At 38.3% G+C, this 25,236-nt stretch overlaps 1 protein-coding gene across 1 annotated transcript; it reads left to right on the top strand.

Moving 5' to 3' along the window:
* Nucleotides 1-8,159: 8,159 nt before the first annotated feature.
* On the top strand, nucleotides 8,160-21,852 carry LOC103468196 (ATP-sensitive inward rectifier potassium channel 12-like). Its single transcript, XM_008415095.3, has 3 exons — nucleotides 8,160-8,493; nucleotides 18,385-18,563; nucleotides 19,464-21,852. The coding sequence occupies exons 2-3, from the start codon at nucleotides 18,472-18,474 to the stop codon at nucleotides 21,106-21,108; spliced, it is 1,737 nt and encodes a 578-aa protein (XP_008413317.2). The 5' UTR covers nucleotides 8,160-8,493; nucleotides 18,385-18,471; the 3' UTR covers nucleotides 21,109-21,852.
* Nucleotides 21,853-25,236: the final 3,384 nt, after the last annotated feature.

Genomic DNA, 25,236 nt, shown 5'->3' with positions numbered 1-25,236 from the left:
TACGGTAAATTGCAAGATCACATAGAGCAAAAACTAAAGTACTAAAAAAGCTCCATGATTCTAATAAAGTTTACAAGATCATTGAGTAACAGTTGTTAAAGAGGAAGTTTGTGTTTGGTTCAATGGAATAATTTTACAGTTTAGCTTGTAACAGCTGAATTATGGTGGAAAGCATATAGGCTATAAGAGTTTGCAGTTTTGACAGTTGTCAGCAAGGTACATGCATTATGTTTTATTTTCTCAGGAGCATATTGATGCTGCAAAAATATTTTTGTACAAAGCTTGAAGCCTCAGATGGGCAAGTACTGGACCTGTGAAAGAGTGCAAGCAAAATATTGGAACTACTTTAAAATGCTTGCTAAATTGGCTCTATATTCTAAAATAGAATTTGATGTCAAATAGAAGCCAAAACCACAAAAATGTTTTATTTATGTGGTCTGTCTGGCAGTATGGCACTCACAATTGTTGTCTGAGTGCCAAGGACAAGCCAGCAGATTTATTTTCACAAGTGGAGTGTTACGGCTTTCAAAATCATGTACCTTGATATATCTATAAAAAACTTTATTAGAAAATGCTTTGGGCTATTTTGAATGCAATAGACAGCAGACGGTGAAGAAGTAGGAAAATAAAATAAAGGTAGAAAGATGGGGTAAAAAGTTTAAAGGGAAAGAAGGACTTACGAGAAGAGAGAGGAAAAGGACAAGAGAAGAGAAGAGAAGAGAAGAGCATTCACACGTTCAGAAAGAGCAAAGCCCTCCCATCCCCAGAGAACTGAGAAACCACAGCTACAAAAAACATGTGCATGTATAACAAAAGTAACTTCACTGAAAAGTACCCAGTACTAATTAATAAAAGATGTATTAAGTAGTAACCACAACCCAAACAGGAAGCTGTCTAAGGTCAGGCTCATTTCTGAGAAATCAACCAGTAGAAAGTCTAAGACATCTGCATTGGTTCAACTTTTTCAGATTTTAAACTCTACTTTTAAACTAATTGTACATTGCAAAAATAGCATTCTGCATTAACTTGCTCGTATGATGAGGCTTCTGCATGTTGGTGTTCCCGCTAAATCCTGAATATGCCCAATTTGGGTTGTCTTGGGCTTTTTATCGCAGCCTGTGGGGTTTTTCCTGACTGGGAACGAGAATACAACCTGCTGAATGTGACAGGGAGTCAATCAGAAAGCGCTGTGACGTAAGAACAGAGGGGAATCCCAAACAGCTGACATATCGCGCAACTGAGAGTCTGGTGGATATTGGAGATGATATGTGGAAATGTTTATTATTATATGTAAAGGTCATTATTATATATGTTTATTATGTTTATTCAGTTAAAAATGTTAACTATGAAAAAACACATTCACCTCCAAATCATAGTGCAGCAAAGAGAGCGGCTGCTCCCGTCTCTTTTATCCACCGCCTTTTCTTTTTGTTACGTCTTTATTTTCTTAAAATGACTCCACAAACTATCACTATTGCTTCTACATCGTCATTCTAAATTCCCATATGCTATGTTGGGGGTTTTGTGGATTCTCTTCTGGAATCGCGATGTTCGTGACTGGAATCGGTTCGTGTTGCTCCTGCCTTGGAGACACGAACCAATCAAACCTGTTGTACTTTTATCAGCTCTGTGGTCACAGAGGTTTGGAGAATCGGACGACAATTCTTAAATCTTGCTGTCTAAACCAGACTTAAGACTCACAAGCTCTACTCATCTCCTCTCGACCACCACCCAAATGCTCTGACTCTGGTTGCTATGGTAATGTTTACATATCCCTTCAAAATAAGATACAGATGCGCCACAAAAATGAACATTTTGCTTGGTCTCTACATGGCGAAGCAGTTTGAATCTCCATTGCCTCATTAGTAGCCGGTCGCTGCATGTTACGCAGAGCGGGCTTGTAATGTGGGCCTCATCTACAAACTGGTAAAAGGGATTTCCCAAAAGATGCCCCAAATGCAAATGTTATTCATAAAGCAAAAATTGAGAACCCAATGTACAGTTTTCCTTCCATAAAATTGTGTTGTCCATCAAATAAAACCATATTAAAAGGCATGAAATATTTGTAGTAGAAAATGAAACTGTGGAAAGGGGTGTGAATACTTTCACACTATACTGAGAAGAACACATCAATAGTGATGCAGCAGGGAAGGACTCGGTGAATTCTCACACAGCTTTAGAATTGCCCCCAAAATTTACACTGCACAGTAATTAGTTTTGATAAATGGTCATTATTTCTTACTTTTCCTCAAGAGATTTGTTTTTTACCCTGGTTTGCTAAAATGCAAGCTAGGCTGATTTCACTACTTGTAATGCACGTACCAGCTCATGTGGACTGTCCAAAGCTGCAGCATCTGGGTATTCTGCAGTCGAGTTACTGAGGTGCATGTGATTCGGCCGCAGGCAGGACCTGCAGCGGGAAGGGTCAAAGGTGTTGGGCAGGAACTGGCGGCAGTAATAGTCTTCAGCAGGGGGTGCCATGTTGATCCTGCCCTGCAGGATGTTGCCGGCAATTCTCCGGAACGTCAGCACTAAAATAGCTTCTGATTGACTTGTTTCAATAGAACTGGCGTGGTGTTATTTCCCAGGAGACTCTTAGGCTGTAAGCACAGTTCATTACCGTTATATAATAACAAACATAATCAAAACAGCTGAATCCTTATTAGCTACAATTAGGCTTAAGAGATTAAAAGATAACTATTAAGATGTATTTATTTGAAACATAAGCAGATGAATGGAGTGAAAGAAAAATTAAATCTAAATTTTAGATTTAATCTAAATTTTCTAAATTTTAGATTTAATCTAAAATTAAATCTAAAATAAATTATTTTTAGTAATTAATTGCACATGAAAATCCATCTGGTGAAAACAAATAATGTTACCTGCAGGGTGATCCAGGACTGGATTAAAAATACACCTTCAGGATGGCATATTTCCACAGAGCTGTCCTTATTTGGAAGGTCTCTAACGGGAAAACGCTCTAGTTTGACTGTGGAAGTGTTGCAGGGGCTAGATCTTTTATGGAAAACCCCCCCACAAACCTTTATTGTTTCTCGCATGGGCTCAATACACAGTGCCCTATCAGATGACATCCTCCTGAGAAAACTGAAACGTAGTACCAACTCTTTTGAGCAGGTGTCTTACGGACGGGGCTGCTCCACAGATGGTCCTCTGGCAGGTCAGGACGCATCAAAACAAGAGGATGGACAGGCCCATCCTCTCGGGCCTGACCATTTGTTCTTATAGAAGAAATAAGTGCATTATTTCTTCTATCTTGAAGAAATAATGCACTTATTATCAGACTAATGAGTGTTGTTGCAGAAATATCAGGTGGGCGTTGAAACATGAAGACCAGGTTTGAAGACCTCTGGTTTAGATCAAATGAATCCCATGCTGGAATGACCCTGCCAAAGTCCAGAGCTGATCAAAAATTGCGGAACCTAGAACTGTCAGCTGCAAAGCTGCTAAGTGTTGCCCAAATGACTTGCAGTAACGAGTTCTTCTGGAGCAGATTTAATACAAACACATGCCACACTTTTTAGATTTCTACCCACGTCCCTTTCCTTTCACTTCTCAACCATATATGACTTGGTTGGCTTACCCTTTACAAACTTTCAAAGGTTGCGCAACATTAGGAAAAGCTTGTGGGGTGTGAATACTTTTGCTGTGTATTGCATATGTCCATATTGTTAAGTGGACTATCTGGCCTGCATCTGTTTTAGTGCAAGTACAATGAAGTAAACACTTTGTCCCACTTCACATTGCATGGTTAATCTCCAGAGCGTGGCAGCAGTGTGTGGTGTTTAATTACAGTTTTAGAAGCCTACATTTTGTCAAGCAGAGCTAAGACACAGAAGTATAATTAAACATTCTGGCACATGAAATGACAATTAAGGAGAGATATTCTTGTCCTCTGCCGTCGGTGTGACACATTCTGTTGCTACAGTCAGCCGCTCTGGCAGAAGTTGCTGTAATGAGAAAGTGGAGCTGGTATCCATGGAGATGCAGTCAGAAGAGTTAAACTCGCGCTCCTTAAAACTAAGTGTAATTCAGACATTTTAATGACTGTGTTAAAGCTACTTAATCCTTCTCAACCCCCCGCCCTCATAAACAACTCAGAATTAAATTGTTCCTCCCACGCAGACACAAAGATTAGAAGTAAATCAGATGTTTACTGTTTCACCAGCCTCCACACAATAAGTAGGATGAGTGGTACGTTCATATTTCTCTTTTTAAACTCCAGTGTTGGACATATGAATGAGTTATGGGTCATGTCAGAACTGGAGGATGTTTACACTCCCTCCTGTCCAACCTTTTTACTGTTTTTTCATCCCTGTTAACATTCCATATTCATTAAGATAATAGTAACTTTCTAAACCAGCTATTTAGAAAGTTGGTTTCACTAAATTGTAAAGTTGTCGCAGCTCATTTTATTGTTTTAAACTCAGTCATACATGTACTGAATTACAAATTTATTTGATAACTCTGTTCGGCTCAGTTCATTAACTCGATTTGTAACGTTTAATCAAGACTTTTGTGCTTTTGTGACACTCAAAAGAGGAAAAGTGCAAGTAATTCATTGGGATGTGCATTTTTAGACTGAGCAAAATAACATTCAAACGTTTTTTTTTTAGCTGTAAACATTATTTGTGTGTCATTTTCATGAGCTGATATATTTTCAAAAAGGTTTATAGCTCTTTAACATTTTTGTGCAAAATTTGCAAAAATGCCAGCTATTTTTTGGCTAATCAGGATAGATGGAAGATCTTACATTCACAGTAAACCCAAGGGCCCTCCAGAGTCCACAGCTTTGAGAATGGAGGGTTTGACGTCACAGTTACAAATACTTTCACGTGTAATCGATTGTTCCTCTCGCCATCACTTTGTTTACTGGGACAAAACTGTCCAGAAAGGACATCCAAAAGGGAAACAACAAAAAACAACACAACGTGTTTTACCACTTTTAAAGATTAAGTAAAGCTCAAGAGACAATCACTTCAGTAAAGAACAAAGTAAATGCTTAAGCTCCGTGCGCCCTGATGCAGCCCAAAGGAAATATTGATCATGTTCAGCACTCCTGTTTACAGCTCTCTGAACCCAATAACTCTTTGCTACTGCTGCTGCCAGATCTGCTGGGCTGGTTATCCTGACTGCGAGGATGACGCAGCTACAGGAAACAGATGAAATGTATAACATTCAGTGAGTCAGCTATTAGTTTCAATTTTTTTTTCTGCTCCCCGTTTAATTTCCCTGCTCAGGGCTGCAGTTACAGATGGGCTGAGCCATTTCAGAAATACACTCAGGTGCTAATTCAACATGCAGTTTTTAGGTCGGAGGAAGAGCCAGTTTCCACAGATAACCTACAGGTGCAGCATGCAACAACACTCCAGTTCCATTCACATCTGGTCATCTTCTTGCTCATGAATCCTAATAATTTAAGTAGTTGTTTCAAATTGCATGACAATAACTTTTTCTTTGAAAATTTGAAACATTTAAATGTGATGGAAAAAAAGCCCAAAATCACATACGCTTTTTCGCAGCACTGGACATGTGCAAAGACCAGACGTAACCGCAAAGCTCATTATCTACTTAAATAGACTGTCATTATGTCAAAACATCTCCTAATAGTACGCATCCTTGCTGTTTTTACAGCATATGCGAGGAGTTTTAGATAAGAGCACACCAGAATGAGAAACATGTGAAACTGCACTGCAACCTACTGAGAGGAGCTTCTGTTTTTTTGCCCCCTCCTATCTCTGTCGCCCCGTTTTTCTAAAAACGTGTTGACCTGGATGAGCTCTGAAAGTGAGAAATGAGCCAGCCGCCTGCTTCCAAGTAAATTGGCTCTCATGGCATTTGAAGGGAGTCATCACACGGGCCCACGGGGAAGGCCAACACCACAAAAAATAGCTCCCATCAGCTGCACATCAGATTTAAAGAGGACTAAAGGGAAGAGTTATTATAACGCTGTTGAGGGCTTTTGGTGCCGATTTTCCGTCACTGACCCACTCGGTGAAGTTTTCTGTGGAAATGTGTGACAGTGCTTCGGCGAGTGTAATGAGAAAAAATAAAGTGCGTTTGCATCTTGGAAAAACAGAAAAGTCAGAATGAGGAGCAAAATATGCTACAAAGATTGCCTCACTGCCGCTTTGATCAGAGCTATTTCCATACACAGATGGTTACGCTGGCAGGAAGAATCAGCTTCCACTAACCGCCACTTAGCCTCCTGTCTTGATGCTGCTGATTTGAACATTTTCTAACATATTGCAGATTGAGACATTTGAAGCACCTGCTGTTTTAATGCTTAAGTTTTTACCGCCTCACTTTATTTAATAGCTCCTTTATCTCCAAAAACTGTTTCCCCCCCCCAAGTGTCAGAATGACCCTGAGTTTGATTGTAAAACTTTGTTCACATTAATTATCAAACGGCCAAAGTAGCAAACACAGAAGCAACAACTTTTCTTTTTTTCAGACTTAACAAATAAAGCAAGCAGTGTTTGGCCAGCCTTCTTGTTCAGACTTTGTGCCGACTTCATTAATCCCCTGACCTCTGATCTATGCCCACACTTCTCGGTCCAATATGGCTGCTGTCCAACACCCCACCAACGCAACGCAACACCCACCTGTTGTTTTATGCAGCTAGATAGAAAGGGGGTTTTAAAAATAAACTTCATGGAGAGACAGAGCAGATTTGTGTGTGAGAGAGGGGAAAATAAAGTTTCCATGGAAACTAAAGAGTTCTGTCTAATTGGTAAAACAAATAAAAATAAATAAATAAAAATGCTTCAAAGAGGTATTTGTGTAAATAAAACTGGTCTGACATGGACACAATGAAACCCACAACTGAGGTATTCAATCAACACATTTGTTTATTTAAAGAATCTGTAAAAATAGGCAGTAGAGATTTTACCGGTAATATCCGTTTCGGTGCTGATATTGAAAAGGTTTTTTAGATTGGGTATCTGTGAAAATGTGCCCAATCCATAAGGGGAGATCTATTCAGTCTAATTCTGTGCTTTGTGCTCTGATCTATGTCACGCTTTATTATTTATTTTAGATTATATTTGGACATTCAATTGCACTTCCTTTATAATTTGAAATAAGGTTTGTTACAGTTAACCTTTACATGTTTGTTTTTGTCAGTTTCGGTTTCTGTATTATTTATTTTACATTGGCTGTTGTACTCATTAAATGACATAAATTAAAGTTGTGTTGTTTTTACTAGTTTAACCAAGCTTGTGAAGCAATTGGTGTATTTAAGTGTGCTATCCTGGAGCAGGGTTATCAAATACATTTGTAATTCAGGACATTTATGCCTACTGTGTGAATGTAGTCTTACTTAAAGCTGCAGTAGGGAGTTATGAGAAAAGGTCTAAATGTGTTTATTTTTAATCTATTTGGATCTGCCTTAATGGCACATACCGAAAACTATCATGGTCAAATTTACTGACAGTGCTAATCCTACCAAAATGAAACAAAGTACCACTTCTGTCTAGAAAAGAAATCAAATATCCAGCCAGAATTACGCCAGAAACTTGTTGATGGATAATCAAATTGTGCAGTAAATATATTATTGGGGTTGTATATGTTTATAACCTTATGTGAGGTTGAGTGAGAAGTAGAGAAAACTCACTACCAGTTCAAGCTAATGCAAGTTGTAACGTTAGCTCACCTTAAAATATAGTTAAAATAAATAATCAATAATAATAAATTTCTGCCACATTTGTGCCTTTGAGGAATGTATTTTAACTTATGGTCAGAACTATGGCTGTAAACAAATGAGGGAAAATCTGGAAAGTCAGAAATTGGAAACATAACATTTTTGAGTAGCAAATCATGCTAACAAAGATGCAAATATTTACATGCCTACGTAATAAATTTGTTATATATATGTTGGAGTGATTAGTTTTTACATTAGTTAAGAAACTCAATCAAAAAATAATGTTAAAGTTAAAATTGCAAGAAACAAGTTGCGTTTAAAGAACCGCCTAACTTCTCTCAAACTGGGCTTGTAAATGTCACTCATAAATCTCTACTGTATGTTTCAAGGATCTGCCTGAGTTGGCTAAAGTCTTAAGCATATACTCCACATTTCCACTCCCTGGGGAAAACAATAGCACTTATAAATAGGCCCATAATCAGAGCTCTCTCTTTTTCTCTCTCCCACACTCACAAACACACGCATACGCGCGCACAGCCACCGACTCTGTCAGGCATCAGGAGAGATACACAACTCTCAGGCAGGAAAGAAAGAGCGACTCGGTCTGCAGACAATGGAGCGACAGGAGAAAGCTCTGGATGAAGACATCACCAAGTTTGCACTCGAGCCATCGGGGTGAACTTTCCTGACAAAGATGTTCAACTACTAAAGAGAGGCAAGGAGGAAAAGAAGGAGAGAAGCGGCGACAAAAAAAAACCCTGCTTACATGTCTGTTCATGAGGATGAATCCACAGTTTGGTGTTCATATGATTTTGATTTCAGCACTGCAAAAGGTGAGTGTGTGCAGTTTTCTTGAAATTATGTTTGAAATGCATTTATGTGATGCCAGACGCTGGTGATGTAGAAATAGAAAGGCTTTTCACATCTTTCAAACATGCTTTACTTTTGTGAAACAAAGTAAATCATAAAGTTTTATACAGTTTTATAAATCGACACGTTGCCCTGTGCTCTGATAAATGACTTTTTTAGAAGTTATGAACGTACAAGCATGTGAAAGAAACTATTCGAAGAGCCGGCATCCTTTGTTTTTGTCGGGGCAGCACTTAGCTGTAGCTCTTCTGTCATCCTCCCCTGCTGTCGATTATTCCTGGAGGGGGTGAAAATTGATTTTCAGAACTGGACAGTTCCCCTGGCCTGAATGAAGCTGAGGACGTCACAGCTGCAGCTCAGTTTGCAAACGGCCTCGTCATAACTTTAGCTTGCGCTGTGAGAACCCATCGACCCGGATTTAGGGGTTTCTCCTGCAGGGTGTGGAGATGATTCTTTAAAGTTTTGTTTTAAAGGAACTGCAACACTATAACAGCTAATCAAGTTTTGATGTGGGTGTGAAAATGGCATCATTTGCAAATTTGCCATGCTGTTATGGGTTGAAATATAGACACTGGTTATAAGATGTGCAAAATTCTTAATTTGGAATATAATTTCCTAATGGTGGAACACACAGAGAGAAAGAAACAGAACATAATCATTAAATACCTTTGATTAAAGGCTCATGATTACTCTGTAGGTACATTTGTTTGGCAGCTAATTTTCAAAGGATGGGTTTCAAGAAATATATGAAATAACAAAGAGTTTGCATAGGTTTTTCATTAAATATAGGACATAAGTCTGTTGTAGATGAATAATTGTACTTGTGTGTTTTCCGATTTAAAAAAAGAGAACAGCCCTGGTGAGAGCTCTAGTTTTGGTTTTCTTCAGGGATGGGGCCCAGCAGGAAGCCAAGATAACACTCTTCAGCAATACGCAGGCCGCTCTCGCTCAGGAACATCTTGTACCAACTGTTACAGATTTGAACAAATTCTTGTCTCATTTAAGAAACACTTTTTTTTTTTTTTTTTTACGAAGGAAGAGGATTGTTTTTTCTGTTGATTTGTAAGTTTATAATGTTGATGGCTATAGATCTGAAAAAGAAAATCCCTCACATACTGAAATTCATTCTTTTAATTCTGTCTTTCAGACTCACGGGGCCCCAGGTCAAATAAGTAGAGCCAAATCCCCAAAATAAATAAGCCATAAAATTAGGGCATTGATTATATCTTCATGAGTGCATGAAAACCTATCAAGAAAGAAATATGGGTTTAGATGTATCTGTATTTCAACAATTTATTAATTATTATTTAAATGTGTTGGACAATATTTTCATGCTTTGATTATTGATTGAACAAATCAATCATTCACACTTTATTTTGTAATGCCACCTATTTTTATTATTCTAATTAATTTGAATAACAAATAGGCACATAATCAAATACGTTTCAAATACGTTTATTTGAAATGTATTTTCAAATAATGCAGTCATGCGCTATTTATTTACTGACTTATGCATAAAAAAAAAGATTATGATTTTAGCACATAATAAATTCAACATGACTGGTAAAATGCCTGGGGTGGAGGTGCCCAACTTCAGTCCTCAAAAACTAAGATCTTCAAAGGCTCAAATCTTTAGATTTTTAGTCTCGTTCAATACTTCCTGGAGATAAGAAAATATATAATTCGGGTCTTCTAACTGGGTTACAATGCCTGACTGTACCCTCAACGATCTTTTTTTGTGTCTGTTTTAATATGCAATAATTTTGGAATTTTGATTTCAGCTCCTCAAAAGATTATATTATGTCAGCTATTTCACACAATAAAACAACATTAGTCTTTCGCAATAAACACAACAAGCCAGCTGCACAGGTAGAGCAGACATGTTCCCATGGAGATATGCAGCAATTAAGATCATTATTACTTACTGCAGCTCTCTCCCAGGACTTCTGTCAGTGTGGGAAATGACTGTTTTCACACTGAAAGAAAAACAATGCAAGTTTACTAAAGTTATGATGGGGAATGTACTACCAAAAACAAAAGAAAAGCAAGAAAGCAAGCAAGAAAAAGAGATGCCTTTAGTTACATGAATTATCTTTTGAGTAGGAAGAAGCTGCATGAGAAGTGTGGATCAGTCCAAAGACGTTTTCCTATCATCTCAAAGTTATATGGCGTTTTCTTTTTTACCTGTTACAACTGAAGAATCCATAGTTTGAAGACAGTTTTATCACTTATTTATATGGCTAATCAGCATAATAAATAACAGTATCAGTTCTGCACTTGGTTCCTGCAAGATGAGTTTAGACAGTAACATTTTCTGGTTGCTTTGTCTTTCACTGCTACTTTTATTTTGAGGGCAGAACAATGTGCCAAAAAGCAGTTCCAGGAGAAAAAAAAAAACTTTAGAAAATAACACTAGTAGTGAAGTATCACGTTCAAAAAGACCCTTGACTAGGCATTGGGCCATGTTTTCACTTTGTAAAATCTGGATAAACATATCATAGTTTGATCTGCTTTTGCTTTGAAAACAAGAACAATAAAATAAAAAAAACAAAACAATCTTAACATTAGCTGTAATATGTATTAATTTTTTAAAATTTATTTTTACATCTAGACTTACCGTAATTGAAAATGTAGAATGAGAATCTATTGGCTGCATAATTAGTTGGGCTTCCTACTTTAAACCTTCTGACTTGTCGTTTGCCAACTATAGTTTTAATATGAGTAAAAAGTGATGGATGGTGCTCACATGACAGTAACACCACCACTGTAACAAACAGAAATATTTGTTACAATCAAATTTATATTTCCTCTAAGTAGCCTTCTTTCAGCCAGCTGTCTGTCAGTGCTCAATAACAGGGAAAGGAAGTGCTGGACTGTTTTATTTTATATTTTGAAACAGTTTAAAACCTATATATATGTCGATACAAGCATCTGCCCCACAGCTACTCTGAATCTGTGGTGTGAGTCTTCCAAAGGGATGTTCTAAGAATTTCTGATTGGTTGCATATTTACAGTTGTTTGGATTTGTTGTTCCAACTCTGTCTTCTGAGCTTAATCTTCCCTACATCTCATCATTTCTCTTTAAATATTACAGTGAGAATATCTGGTAATGTTTTCAGAAACAGTCTTCAAATTAAAATTCTAATGCAAGAGATTTCCCTAAACTGTAGAGGGGGTGGGGGGATCACTGTAAAAATCATTGTAATCTCAGTAAACAAATAGACAAACCACAGATTTTCATACACAACTCTGGGGCAGCAGATGGAAAGAGACAACACGGGTATCAAAAACATCTTTTATGGTTTTTATTTGAGAGAAACCAATCGGGTTTTTCCAAATTTCTTTCTAAGAACTACAACACCTACAAAATACATTTACCTTTAATTCAAAAATTAAATGTGTTAAACATTTATCGTAAGAGCAAATGGCATTTTGCAGGTTCATTGATAGATATAGTAACCGTAGATCCAGCATCAAATATGTCCCTAATTTTTATTTTATTATGTTAACCTGAAAATAAAATCCTGCTTCTTGGTGACATTTCCAAACTTAAAGAGGGAGAGTTTTCAGTTTTGGTGCTTTTAATGAAAAAAAAAATAATAATAATTCCAGTATTATTACTTATATAAGCTTCCAATAGTCAGAGCAGATGAAGCTAATATGAATTGATTTTGATGACTGGCTGACTGGGTAATTATTCATTATAACTTTAATATAGATATCAAGATGTTTTAGTTTGATACTTTCCTGATGATAACAGAAGGTTATTTTCCTTTGATTTAGATTTAGATCTGAGCTCACGTTATTTAATTGAACTATGTTTAGATTACATCAGAATTAACTACATTAAGTTGGCTATCAACAAGTCATATCAAAACATAGAGTGAACATGACGGCTTATAACTTCTGCAAATGTTCGTGCTTCAACTTAACTTTAGAAAGAAAGAGTTTCGGAGAAACACCTTTTGGTCACTGTCGAGATAAATGGGTACTGAAGGATCCAATGGAGTGAACTAAATGGGACCTAATGAGAAGGGTAGTATATCCAAGACTGTAGTCAAGTCAGAGTAGAAATACTACAGGATATTTTTATAGTGAAAAAGGACTCAAATAAAAAGAAAAAATATATATTCTAGTTTGAGTAAAAAAGTATTTGGTAAAAAGGTTACTAATTTTCTGAGTAACTTTTTGATTATAACATCTGAAGAAATGTGTGAAGATAATAATCATACAGACAAAATTAAAAAGTTAGGTGCAAATTCTGGTATTTTTAAAAAATTAACAAAAAAAGATGCGTAAAATCAAAAACACCATAACCAAATAAAAAATTTAAGCAGAAGAACAAAGCCAACACCATCAGTAGGTGTCAGAAAACAACCCCCTCCCATACAGATTTCTTCTGTTTTGATTTTTGTTACTCTTAACTGTTTTAGATTATCAAAAAAAACGACTGATGGTAGCCAGTTTGTAACATCAGCCCTTACATAAGTCTGGGAGCATCATACATCCAAGTATTTGCATGCATCAAACATGGAGTGAAAGAAAATCCCATCAAGTTTTGTATTATCATGTGTGTAAATGTGTGTAGATGTTTTTGTGTCTATTACTAAAATATCACTACTGAACTTAGGCTTTTAAGCTGCGTTTAGCTTAAATTTTCCCGAAAGCATCCATCGCTGCCGGTGGGTTATTGTACCGCAACAAAAATGATGCACGCACAAGGAACCATAACCGATGACCTTTCGCACCGCACCCAGCTGGGCTTCTATTGCTTATGCAACCCGGTGCTTTTTGGTTCCTCTTGCTGACATAACCTTGAAATCGGGCCAAAGAGCGGATCAATTGTTCCTCTAACAGCAGATTACCACTGATTCATCTCTTTTTTAAACCTTTGTCCCTTCCCCTGCCTGTCTGGTTTTCCACCCGTGGTAGCTCTGGACGGGCCTAGGGCTAATCACTGGGTAAGAATGCAATCAATAGGCTTTCATTACACAAATCTGTCTCGTCTGCTCCATGCATTAGGCAGAGCTGACAACTCTCGCACATTGAACATGAGATGCACGCAACTAGCCTGCTTCACACATTCTTGCGCCATGCGGCCACTTTCACACATGGTTGAAGAACAATTTCACAACTGATAACATCACTTCACGAAAAGAGGACACGGGCAACATACGGAAAAATAAGAGTGGGAGAGCAAGAGCAGAAACGTACTTCCGCGTGTTGTTCATGTGTGCTGCTTCAACCCTCAGCTGAAAATTCAACATCATATACTAATCTCTTTAATTACAACTTTTTCCTCGTGTAACCTTTTTTAATGTCTCACCTGATGCTGTTCGTTTTTTAGACTGGATATAAAATACTTTTTTTTTTTACCCCAGAAGAACCGGTTTGCAATTCATTTCCAATCGTGAAGTCTTTGTCCTATTTATTTTCAGGTGTACGTTCAGTGCCTTACAAAGATATTCATAGTTTTTATACTTTCTCAAATGCTGAATCCACAAGTTATTGCATGTTTTGTGACAATTTTAGCACTGCAACCAACAAAAACTAGAGCATAACTGTGAAGTGGAAGCTAGATGATGCATGAATTGTGAGGATTTTTAACACTCCTTACGAATTAAAATTTAAAAAGTGTGCCATGCACATGTGTTCAGGCCCCATAGCTCCTAAATAAAATCCAGTGCAGCCATCAAAAGTCACCTGGTTACTGAATATAGTCATTTACTCTCTGTATAACTCCAGCCCTCAGAGGAGAACCTTATTGAGCAAACTGCATAATGAAGAACAAGGAACAAAGCGTAAGGATACAGTTGTGAAGAAAGTTTAAAGTTGGGTTCATAGAGAGAAAAAAAACCCTCTATGTTTTAGCAATTCATCATCATAAAATAGAAAGAATGTTGCAACTGCTAACCTAACAACATGCATTGTCCACATGAAACGTGTCGGAAAGGGCAGAGGGAGCATTAGTTGGTAAAAGCAAAATGTTGTGACTCTGGAGGAGCTGCAGAAATCTGTAGCTTTTGAGGGCGAATTTTCTCCGAAACCACAAATTTCTCATGTACCTTCATAGATTAGTGGCAAGAAGAAAACCATTGTTGAAAGAAAGCCATTGCAAGTCCTGCTTGCCTGCTGTCAGTCATAAGAGACAAAACAAACCTGCTGCTAAAGGTGCTCTGGTTAGAAGAAACCAGAATGTAAAGTTGAGGTCTACATGCAAAAAAACATATCGGACCAAAACTAAAACTTCTCATCAGCCTGAAAATATTGTCCCTGCTGTGAAACTTGTTGGTGACAGTATCATGCTTGAATGATACTTTTCTTCAGTAAGGACAGGGACTCTAGACAGAGTTGCTGGGAAGGTGGGTGGAGCTAAATACAGACCAGACCTGGAAAAAAAGATGTTAGAGGCTGCAAAAGACTTGAACTGAGTTTTGCAGTACAGCATGAAAATTCTCTTAAACATGCCAAATGGGACTAAATAGCATTTATGTATTGGATTGGCCCAGTCAAATCCATGACCTAAACCCAGTTGGGAATCTGTGGCAAGACATCCAGTCTGACAGAGCTTGCGCATATTTACAAAAAAATGGGTGAACTTTACAGTCTCTAGATGTGAAAAGCTGGCAGGCAGAGACAAACCCAGCAAACAGTTGATTCAACGAGAGTAGAAACAACAGCATAGTTTTCAAACTCTTATTTACTTGAAAGCCATGTCTTGTTTCTTTCTCTTCGTAGTTATGAACTACCCTGTGTCTGGTCGGTCTCATGAAATCTGTAGGCACTGAAAATTGTTGTATTAGTACAAAACGTGAGTTATTTTGCACTCCATGTTTTATTCCACACTTCAGGATAGATTGAAATATAGTCACTTTGTAGGTACAGTGTTGTCCAGAGGCAAATATGACGGTGAGAAAAATCTGAGTAGCTGGAGTCTGGAGGCTAGAACCCCAAAATTTTGATGTTGGATTCGTTTTTCCAGTATCACTCAATCAGTTCCAAGAAAGGATGTGTTGTGTGGTCTAAAGCAAGTTCTGGAAATCCACCAGGGACCCAAAAAATCATTTGACTCCTGGTCAAAGAAACCTTCAGTCAGGAGTCACACTTGATTTAGATAATGATCAATCAATCCTTTACGCTCAAATAAAAGGCAACTGGATTTTGTTTCTTGTTTTCAAGAGGTTTTTATAATTCCGATTCCTGATAATTGTTGTTTGTATGGGGTCTTTTAGACTTTTGCAATGCTATTATAAATGGAACAGTTTTGTAAAAAAAAAAAAAAGGATTTGTCCTCTCCGTTTTGGCTTTTTTGTCGTAAATGTCTCAGATCATTAGAGGAAGTCTTAAAAACTAATGAAATGACTTATTGTAGTACCAGTTTTAAAATAACAAACTGAAGGGGGAAAGGTCATCCAAACTAACCTGCCCCCTAAACTGGAAGGGCAACCCTTGATGGCAACAATCACCATCAATCATCACCTTAATGAGTCTTTTATGCTGCTGTGAAGGAATTGTTGACCAGTCTTTGCAGACTTGTTTTTAATCTGCTACATTGGAGGATATAAAGCATGAACAGCTGTGAGTCTATGATGGACGCATGGTTGTTTGTCCTGCTTGTTTTCACATCGTCCTGTGATGGACTGGCCTACCTGTCATCCAGTGAGCATTCCCCAACCCTGTAAGGATGAGCCTGTATAGACAATGAATGGATAAACAAATGCAGGTGGAATTGCTCATGTACTTTACATCATTATGCTGGCTACAAGCTGATGGTTGCATATTCTCCTACAGGATTTATTTATTTATTTGTCAGAGAAGACAGTTCATGGTGCAATCAATCGTAGCAAGTTGCAGCCAAGCTGCTCCAGACCATCCCACTAACAGCACCGTGTATGACTGCTGGTATGATTGCCTTTTTCCAAAATACAATGTTAGTTTTATTCCACATATAACAGTAGACACACTTTAAAGAGAGTGTGTCAATCCAAAGAATATTTTTGCAAAAGTCTTAAGGATCATCAAGACATTTTTGGACAAATACTAGATAGGTCTTAGTGTAATCTTTGATCAGAAGTCTTTAACACGCACAGGTGCCATACTTTCCCAGTCTGTTTCTTATTATTGAACCATAAACTCTGAACTTAATTGACTCAAGTGAGGCCTGCAATGATCTTGGAGTAATTTTGGTTGGCAGTCCATTCCTGGGAAGATTAATCACTCTTCCATGTTTTCTTTTATCGGATTACAATCATGATCTTTAACTTTAAATTCATTTCTCTCTTATATCACCTGTGGTTTTCCATGTTCGCATAAATTTTTAATAGCCGAGTGTTCGTTTTTCCAGAGCTCTCTTGACTTGACATTTAAAATGTATTAGGAAAATATGGTGTAAGTAATCATAAAAATTCTGTGTAGAAAAATGTCCATACTCCAATGAGCCAATAAAGCATCCTGACATGTTAGCTATAGCATCCTGACAAACTTAGCTGTAGATGTACAAACATTCTCAGAGGAAATGTTCCTGTTCCTACTATTGCTTTCACTTGGTAACCTGACTCTAGAAGCCATACATCAAGACAGTAGGGCAAATGTTCAAAATAAATGAAACCAGAGGACAAATAATACTGGATTCACCCACACATAGCTATTACAAATGTATCTTATAAACCAAGAGCAAAGAAGTTCTCTTGATTTCAAAACCAGAGTGCTGCGTCTCTAAACACACATTGCTTAGGCATCATGCCAGCTAAAGTGAACTTGGCCCAAGTACCTTGCTTGCATTTGAACAAGAATTGTTTCTATTGTTCAGAAAGTGTTTTTTGATGCAACTGTGTTTGTGCATACAGGGTAACGAGTACATTGGCCAGTATGCTACTTAGGACAACACCACTGTTGCTCTAAACATGATCCCTTGAAGTGTATTGCTGCTTACCAAAGGGGAGGGTGGAAATAATTCAGTTTCTCCCCAAAGGGTTCAACCACTGATCCAGCATTGCTGTTTATCCCTCTGTCTGGCCCCGGGCTACCTTCGAGAGCTGATAACTTCTGGCTGTTACACGGTTACAATACATCTGCCAGCATCTGGACCGGCAAAACAGTTGCCGGCTGACAACTGTTGCTACTGTAACATCCTGTGCCCGGAGCTCATTAGTTACCTACATAACACGTTTTATTTTATTTCCTCCCCCCTCTGTACAGAGATGGACAGGAGTACTTTATTCTTGACTTATCTTTCTAGAAAAAAAAACCCATCTTACAGAGAAGATCTTGGTGGATTGTTTGTCAGCTGGTATGAGAGCACTACTGTATAGAAAAAGACTTGAGGACAACTCATTAGCAGTTCTTTGCAATTGTATCGTCATGTACAATATAATCTGACCCACCACAGATACACTTTTCCACCTGTAGTAGAGCTTAAATTATTCTCTGTCACTACATCAGGGTTACAGAGACACTGACAGTCTTAAAAGATAGACTAGGTGTGTTTTCATCAGCGACTAGTGAATACTTAAGCAAAAATGACACAATGCAAAGATTCTCTGTGATGGTCCGATATTTTTGTGTAAGTTAAACATTTGCAAGAATTGAATGGATGTTGGTCATATCGTCGCTTCACCATTTTTTTGGTCATTTTGGTTACCATCTTGTACTTGTCTTTCTCACCTGCCACAAGATAGTAGACTCACACTCTGAGAATAATATGTCTCAGTTTCATACTCATTTATCAGAGTAGAAATGTACTAAACAAGCAAGCAAACAAACAGACTATTTGCGTTGATTCTGGTTTAGAATAAGATAACGTTCATGTTTCTAGTTATTTCATAAAATTGTGTCTTCCTTCTATTTATCTACAGGAAATGTATCATGAGAAAGGAAGTCTGATCACAAATGCATGACAGACCTGAGCTCATATATCCTCCTTGTCCAGCAAGAATACGTTAATGGTTGGAACTGCCCGCCCCAACCTCCATTACTGCCCTCGCAGACACAGCCTGATGATCACCGGTGCCATGGGAGCGGTGAGGGTCAACAGGTATGCTGCATACAAGTTAAAACTACGTCAGTAATTGCAGTTTGCTTTGTACCACACTGTACAATGACATCAAAAGAAAAGTCCTGTTCACCACAAACCACAAAACATTCCCACCAATCTATATTTAAAGTCATGGGAGTGAATGTGAAAGTGTAAATGTGTGTGGTGCTGTTGATGTTGGAGTTGAGGTAGATGTGAGGGAAATATTGTTTGCAATCAATAGCCTTTTTCACAAAGCATTACGTCACAAACGCACAAAAACAAACCGCCACCGAGCTCCCTCTGGCTGTCCATAAATCACAAGTGGATACAGCAATATCCCGCACAGCTGAGAGTTTTCAGAACTAAAGTTGGCCTGGGACGTCAGGAGGAATAATGGGACATTGATGTCACCATTATGCATTGAATCAGTTTCCAAGTTCTTTCTGTATGAGCCGTGTGTCATCAGTCAGCTGATGCAGGGCTGTGATTACCTTGTTTAGTGAGACAGGTGCGTAATACAGGTGGGGTGAGTTCTACCAACTCCATGCATCTCTCCTTTCACAAAACACATGGAGACGAAAAAATAGCATCTTTATAAAATCTTGAAGTGACTTGTAAAAGGGGCTACTGGCAGATACGTTGGGTGCCAGGAAGTATAATATCCATGTGCTTTGCAGTCTTTCAATACATATTAGGAAGTTGTACATTATCTAATAATGCTTCTTTGTTAGCTAAACTCTGGTAATGTTTAACTCATGTTAGCAGTTTTGATGGGATTTCTGTTGGAGCCAACTCCATCAGTGACTTCGTACAACACTTTATAGAGTCTTTCAAAATGAAAAGAGAAACACATCACTTTGTAAAATTGGGATCAGGTTAGTTACCTTTTACACCTTCTTCTCCTTTTTTCCCCTCTAGATACAGCATCGTTTCCACTGATGAAGATGCCCTGAAAATCTCAAGTTTGGGCCTCCACAATGGCCACAGTCCTCTGACTCAGCAAACACTATCAGGGGCATGCATGCGGGGTGAGGAAGAAGGTGGAGGAGGAGACTATCCAGGAGGTGATGAAGGTCGAGGGGCTTTGCCCTTGAGGATGACGAACGAGCCGATCATCCACAGCAGCTGTCGTTCCTCGCCTTTGTGTCGTCTGGACCTGGATCTCAGCACTGGACGGCTGCGCAGCCGCTTCGTGAAGAAGAACGGCCAGTGCAACGTGGTTTTCAATAACATGGAGGATAAACCACGACGATACCTGGCTGACATTTTTACCACTTGTGTAGACATACGTTGGCGTTACTTGCTGCTCATCTTTACCGCTACCTTCCTTCTGTCCTGGCTGCTCTTTGGTTTTATCTTCTGGGGAGTTGCACTTGCTCATGGGGACTTTGAACTGGACCTTCCTGTGGCGGATGAGGATCCTAGAAGTATCTCAGAGGAGGCAAAAGATAAAAAGCGGCCATGCATTCTCCACATCCAGGGTTTCATTGGGGCTTTCCTCTTCTCAATAGAGACCCAGACCACTATTGGATATGGCTTCCGGTGTGTCACCGAGGAATGTCCAATTGCTGTTGTGACAGTGGTGGTGCAATCCATTGTGGGGTGTATAATTGACTCTTTCATGATCGGCACCATCATGGCAAAGATGGTTCGCCCCAAAAAGAGAGCGCAGACCTTGCTGTTCTCGCATAATGCAGTCATCGCCCTGAGAGATGGTAAGCTGTGCCTCATGTGGCGCCTAGGGAACATGCGTAAAAGCCACATTGTTGAGGCGCATGTGCGTGCGCAACTCATCAAACCGCACGTGACAGCTGAGGGTGAGTACCTTCCCTTAGAACAAACAGACATCGATGTTGGCTATGACGACGGACTGGATAGACTGTTTTTGGTGTCACCGCTGGTGGTTGTCCACGAGATCAACAAAAACAGTCCTCTTTTCAACCTGAGCCGCAATGACCTGCAGAAGGAGGACTTTGAGATAGTGGTCATCTTGGAGGGGATGGTGGAAGCCACAGCCATGACTACACAGGCCCGTAGCTCTTACTTGGCCAGGGAGATCCTTTGGGGTCACCGCTTTGAGCCGGTGGTGTTTGAGAAGGGTGACCGCTACCATGTGGATTATTCCCGCTTCCACAAGACTTACGAAGTGCCATCTACACCTCAGTGCAGTGCCAGGGAACTGAGCCAGAAAAAGGGTCACAGTGGGCAATTGTCCTCCTCCAGTTCGAGCTTCTCCCGATCTCCATCACTGTTTGCTCCGAGAGCAGCAAGACGTTTGCAGGGATCGCACTCCCCCAGTGCTTTCTGCTATGAGAATGAAGTAGCTTTGTGCTGTGGAGATGATGCAGATGATGAGGAGGCAGATAAGGAGATGGACGGTCTCAAAACAGGAAGTAAAAGGGAGATAAAATTAAGGGATGACATTCACTTGGATTTCAAAGGGGCATTTGTGAAAGAGCAGACAGTAGAGATGCTGTGTGTTCTGGACACAGAGAATCAGATCAGCCTCGACAGACTACAGCCGGCCCTACCTTTATACATCAGCAGAGAATCAGGAGTTTGATAAATGATCATTCCTGCCATTTTGTTTGTTGTCTGACATTGTTTGATTCAACCAAAGTACTGAACTGAGATAAATGTAAAAATGAAAGCTGCAGTGTCAGCTTTGCATGTGGAGTGAGAGAGGTTTGTTTTCTTAGAACTGGAATAAATTTTGTTTTTGTGTAAAATACAGTTTCAGTCAAAAAAAAGACAGCATGTGTAAAAACCTCAGCTCTTCTACTGTTAAATGTGGTGACAGAGTAATACTTTTATTTCACAAGGCATCTTGAAAATGTAAATGTTTTCCTGATTTATTCAGTATTATTTGTGTTTGATCTATAACTAACTGAAACTTTTTGTTGTTAATTTGCAGTCTTTTTTTGTAAATATATGCTTTTATTAACTTTATTTTGGATCTTTTCAGATCTTAGGACAGGATGTTTATTTATTATTTAACATATAAAGGCGAGAAAGCACAAGATAATTTTCTTGGTTATCTGTATTTTGAAATTGTGTCTTCCTGAATGAGTTTCTTTAACTGTTTGTATTTTATTAATTTGTTTCTTGAAAGTCCAACACACTATGTTCCTAAATTACCAAGCACAAAAGAGGTACATGGTGCAGAAATAAAAGAGATTAAAGTAAGACCTGTGCAAATGAAGAACAAGCACTTTATTATAATATTATCAATAGAAACAAACACTTCACAACTGTCTCTTCGTTTTGTATGATCAAACATCTATTAAACAGCAGTTTATACTGTTAAGACTTTAATTGTCTGTGCTTTGTTTCTATGCTCTTGTGCAATGACCCTCCATACAAGTTCATCTGGGGTTTTGTCCTCCTAAGATAACTTCACTGACCTTGTGTTTACTATCAGTGACACTTCTCTGTTGAATATATCTGCTCATGTGAGTCACACGCATATGAACTTCAATTCTTAACTCAAAGGGTTTAATATGATGTCACCCTTTGCAGCTGTAGCATCTTCAACTCTCGAGGAAAGTGTTTCCCTGAAAGCAGTGTATTTATGGAAATTTTCTGACCAGTTTTTCAGAAATGCATTTGTGAGATCAGACGCTGATGTTGGACAAGCTGGTCCAGTCTATTTTATTTTAATGCTTTTTTTTTGGTTCAAGTAAGGACAGTGCATGCAGGCAAGTTCTAAGACAACAAAGTCACTTATTATTACCTTTATGAATCTTGCTTTGTACAGTGGCGTGCAGTCATGTTGGAGAAAGGAGGGGGCATCCTCAAACTACCTAGTGCCAGGGAACTGAGCCAGAAATTATTCAAAATGTCTTAGTGATCTGAAGAATTAGGAGTTTTTTTTCACTGACACGAAGGAGCCAGACCCAACTTCCACCAACATCTCAACAGTACCAAACTTTGATTCTGTTGGTGAGCTCATCACACCACGTGTCTCGGAACCCACTTAACCTTGTTCTGTGATTTTACATGACCTACCTTATTGTGGCTGAGTTGCTGTCATTCCTATTTCACTCCACTTTGTAATATTTCATCAAAAGCTGACTGAGAAAATGAACAAGTGGCATCCTGACATTTCACCACTGACCCATTCCTTTACTTATGTTTGTGCATGTAGAACGATTCTGCACATGTAGCTGCTGGATGCTATATAGCTGTCACCATGGAAGGGATTAGAACACCTGAGATCAATGATTTGGAGAGATGTGCAACCAATTAATTTAATGCTAGTTAATATGTAGGGCAATGTAATGTGTGCTGCTTTCAATAATATTATTACTGGTGTTTTTCTTTCACAGAATTGAACATTTTACTTGATATGTTGTGTAACTCTTGTCTTCTTTCAAGACGTCGTCACAAAATTAGGTATCAGTGAACAAGTTACATTTAAACACATTTTAAGGTAAACAAATGTGGTTATTCGTTGAGACCATTAAACATAGTGGTGTCCAGTATGTTTTAGACATCTTTTTCTGCTTCATAAGACCTGAATAAAAGGGATAGGTCACAAAACAGGTGCATGTGCAGCTTGATGACATGCTGGGAAGCTAATTCAGCCCAGCTGTAGGACAATATGTAGGACACAGATTCTTGCACCCATGAATTAAAAGCAACCGGGACAAACCACAAATGTGGACATTGCAAGAACTAATTTCTACAAACTTCTTGCAGTTCTAAGCATTGCATAGAAAACAATATTGAAGAATAAAATGAGTTAAATAAATTTGTAATCTACATAGATTGAAGACCTACATTGACAGTTACTGTCAATAAATGATCTTATTAACTCGTTAACTCAATTTACTTAGTGAAACATATTAAAGACACACAGATTCATGCTTTCAAGCCTTTATTCTTCTTAATTATGATGATTCTTAGTCTTTTGCTCATGAAAACACTACATAAAAAATTTGAATATTACAGCAAATCAATAGAAAACATATTTAAATGGTCTGGAAGATTAGTACCCAACTGAAGACTTTAAATGTGTGGCCAGCTAACATTTTAACTGGAGAAAAACTAAAATGAATAGTTATAAAAAAAAATTAATTGGTTGTAAAAGAACATTTCTTTGTTTTCTGATGTCTTCTTGCCTTGGCTCAGTCTGACATATTGGAGCTAATTAGACAGACTTATGTAAAACACCCTGAATAATTTGTGTGACCACATTTTTGTTATTGTTAATGACAATTATTATAATTCCTGAATTCTAGGAATTTAATATTGTTATTGGAGAAACTGGGTAAATACACAATCAGCATCCAAGTTGAACCTTTGTGGATCGACAAAGGTTCAACTTGTCGATCCACACTTTGTCACAAGTGCATAACAAACATTGCACTTGTGTTTTCATTGCTGGTGTAATTTATCTGTTTCTTACATCTATAAATTTTTTCATTGTGGTACTATCCATTTAATACTTATAAAGAGTAATAAACCAGAAACTCTAATTAAAGCCAGTGCCTCAACATACACCTACACCAATCTTTAACAGCATGTGAGGTGAAGTTCTTTACACACAAAAAACATACCTGAAAAATCTTTATAATATAGATCTAATGGAAAACGATAATCAAAATTAGCTGTTTAATTATCCTTCAAATAATTAAACTATTGTTTAAACTGTCTTGTCCTTAAATGTTGTTATTGTGCTCAAAGCACTCCTGTGGAAACATGGAGCTCTGCACATGATTTAAAGTCACAATCTACAGAAAAAAGGGTTATGCAACACACACATATGTGTATGTGCCATTCAGAGTTGGGCAGCAGCTGACTCAGATTCTAATGTTTTGTCTCAACCAACTGTGATCACAGCACAACCTCACACACCTGGTGAAGCAGATTAAATTGATATGCGTGTGGATGATAAAATCTAGTTGTTATTCATTAATCCTGTCACATTTGTGACTACAATGTCTGAGAAGCTAAACTTTTCCTGGTTCCAAATAGAGCAACTAAAAGTCTTCCATTAGGTGCAATTTATTTCACAAAATTTTGACTCTCATTCCTTTGGCCAAATGGATTAAAGAAGAGGAAAACACAATGTAACAAGAGCAAACAAAAATGGATAAAGTGATCTTACTGAAGTCTGTTTAGCTGCTACGAAAAGGCAGGAAGTGCCACTTGCTGGGACACCGGCGCCACCATGTGGTCGAGTAGTGCCACTACAGATTCACTGCCAAAGGCAACGCATATTATACAAACAAATTCTCGAAATTAGGACGGAAATATGATTTCCAACGGATGACTTACAAACTAGTAAGATGTTTGTTTCTGACAATTTTGTGCTTGTAGGACATCTGATGCAGCATACACATATTCTAATAAATTATAAATTAATAGTTCAGAGAATCTTAAAAGTTTAATCCCTTAATTTGCAAATAATACAGTTTTTTTTTCCATTAATCCATACCTCCAGTCAAACATGTTGCTAGTATTTGTTTTCTTTAGTTTTTTTATTGTTAAAATATGCCTAGTATATTTGACTCTGGCTTCCTCCCACAGTCCAAAAACAAGACTGTCAGGTAAATTGGTCTCTCCAAATTCTCCCTAGGTGTGTGTGTGTGCGTGTGTGTGTGTGTGTTTGCATGTGCGTGTGCGCGTGGGGGTGCGTGTGTGTGTGTGTGTGTAGGTGTGTGGGCGTGTGTGTGTGTGTGTGTGT

This window comes from Poecilia reticulata, chromosome 1 (assembly GCF_904066995.2).
Source record: "Poecilia reticulata chromosome 1, P_reticulata-male-v2, whole genome shotgun sequence".
Classification (NCBI taxonomy): Eukaryota; Metazoa; Chordata; class Actinopteri; order Cyprinodontiformes; family Poeciliidae; genus Poecilia; species Poecilia reticulata.
Note: the sequence above shows the minus strand (reverse complement) of the source record. Positions and strands in the feature narration are given on the sequence as shown.

What these genes read in the sequence shown, in the direction of transcription:
- LOC103468196 (XM_008415095.3), top strand. Translation starts at nt 18,472, where the DNA reads ATGGTTGGAACTGCCCGCCCCAACCTCCATTACTGCCCTCGCAGACAC. An exon ending in GGAGCGGTGAGGGTCAACAG is followed by an intron (nt 18,564 to 19,463) that starts GTATGCTGCATA and finishes TTTCCCCTCTAG; the next exon opens with ATACAGCATCGTTTCCACTG.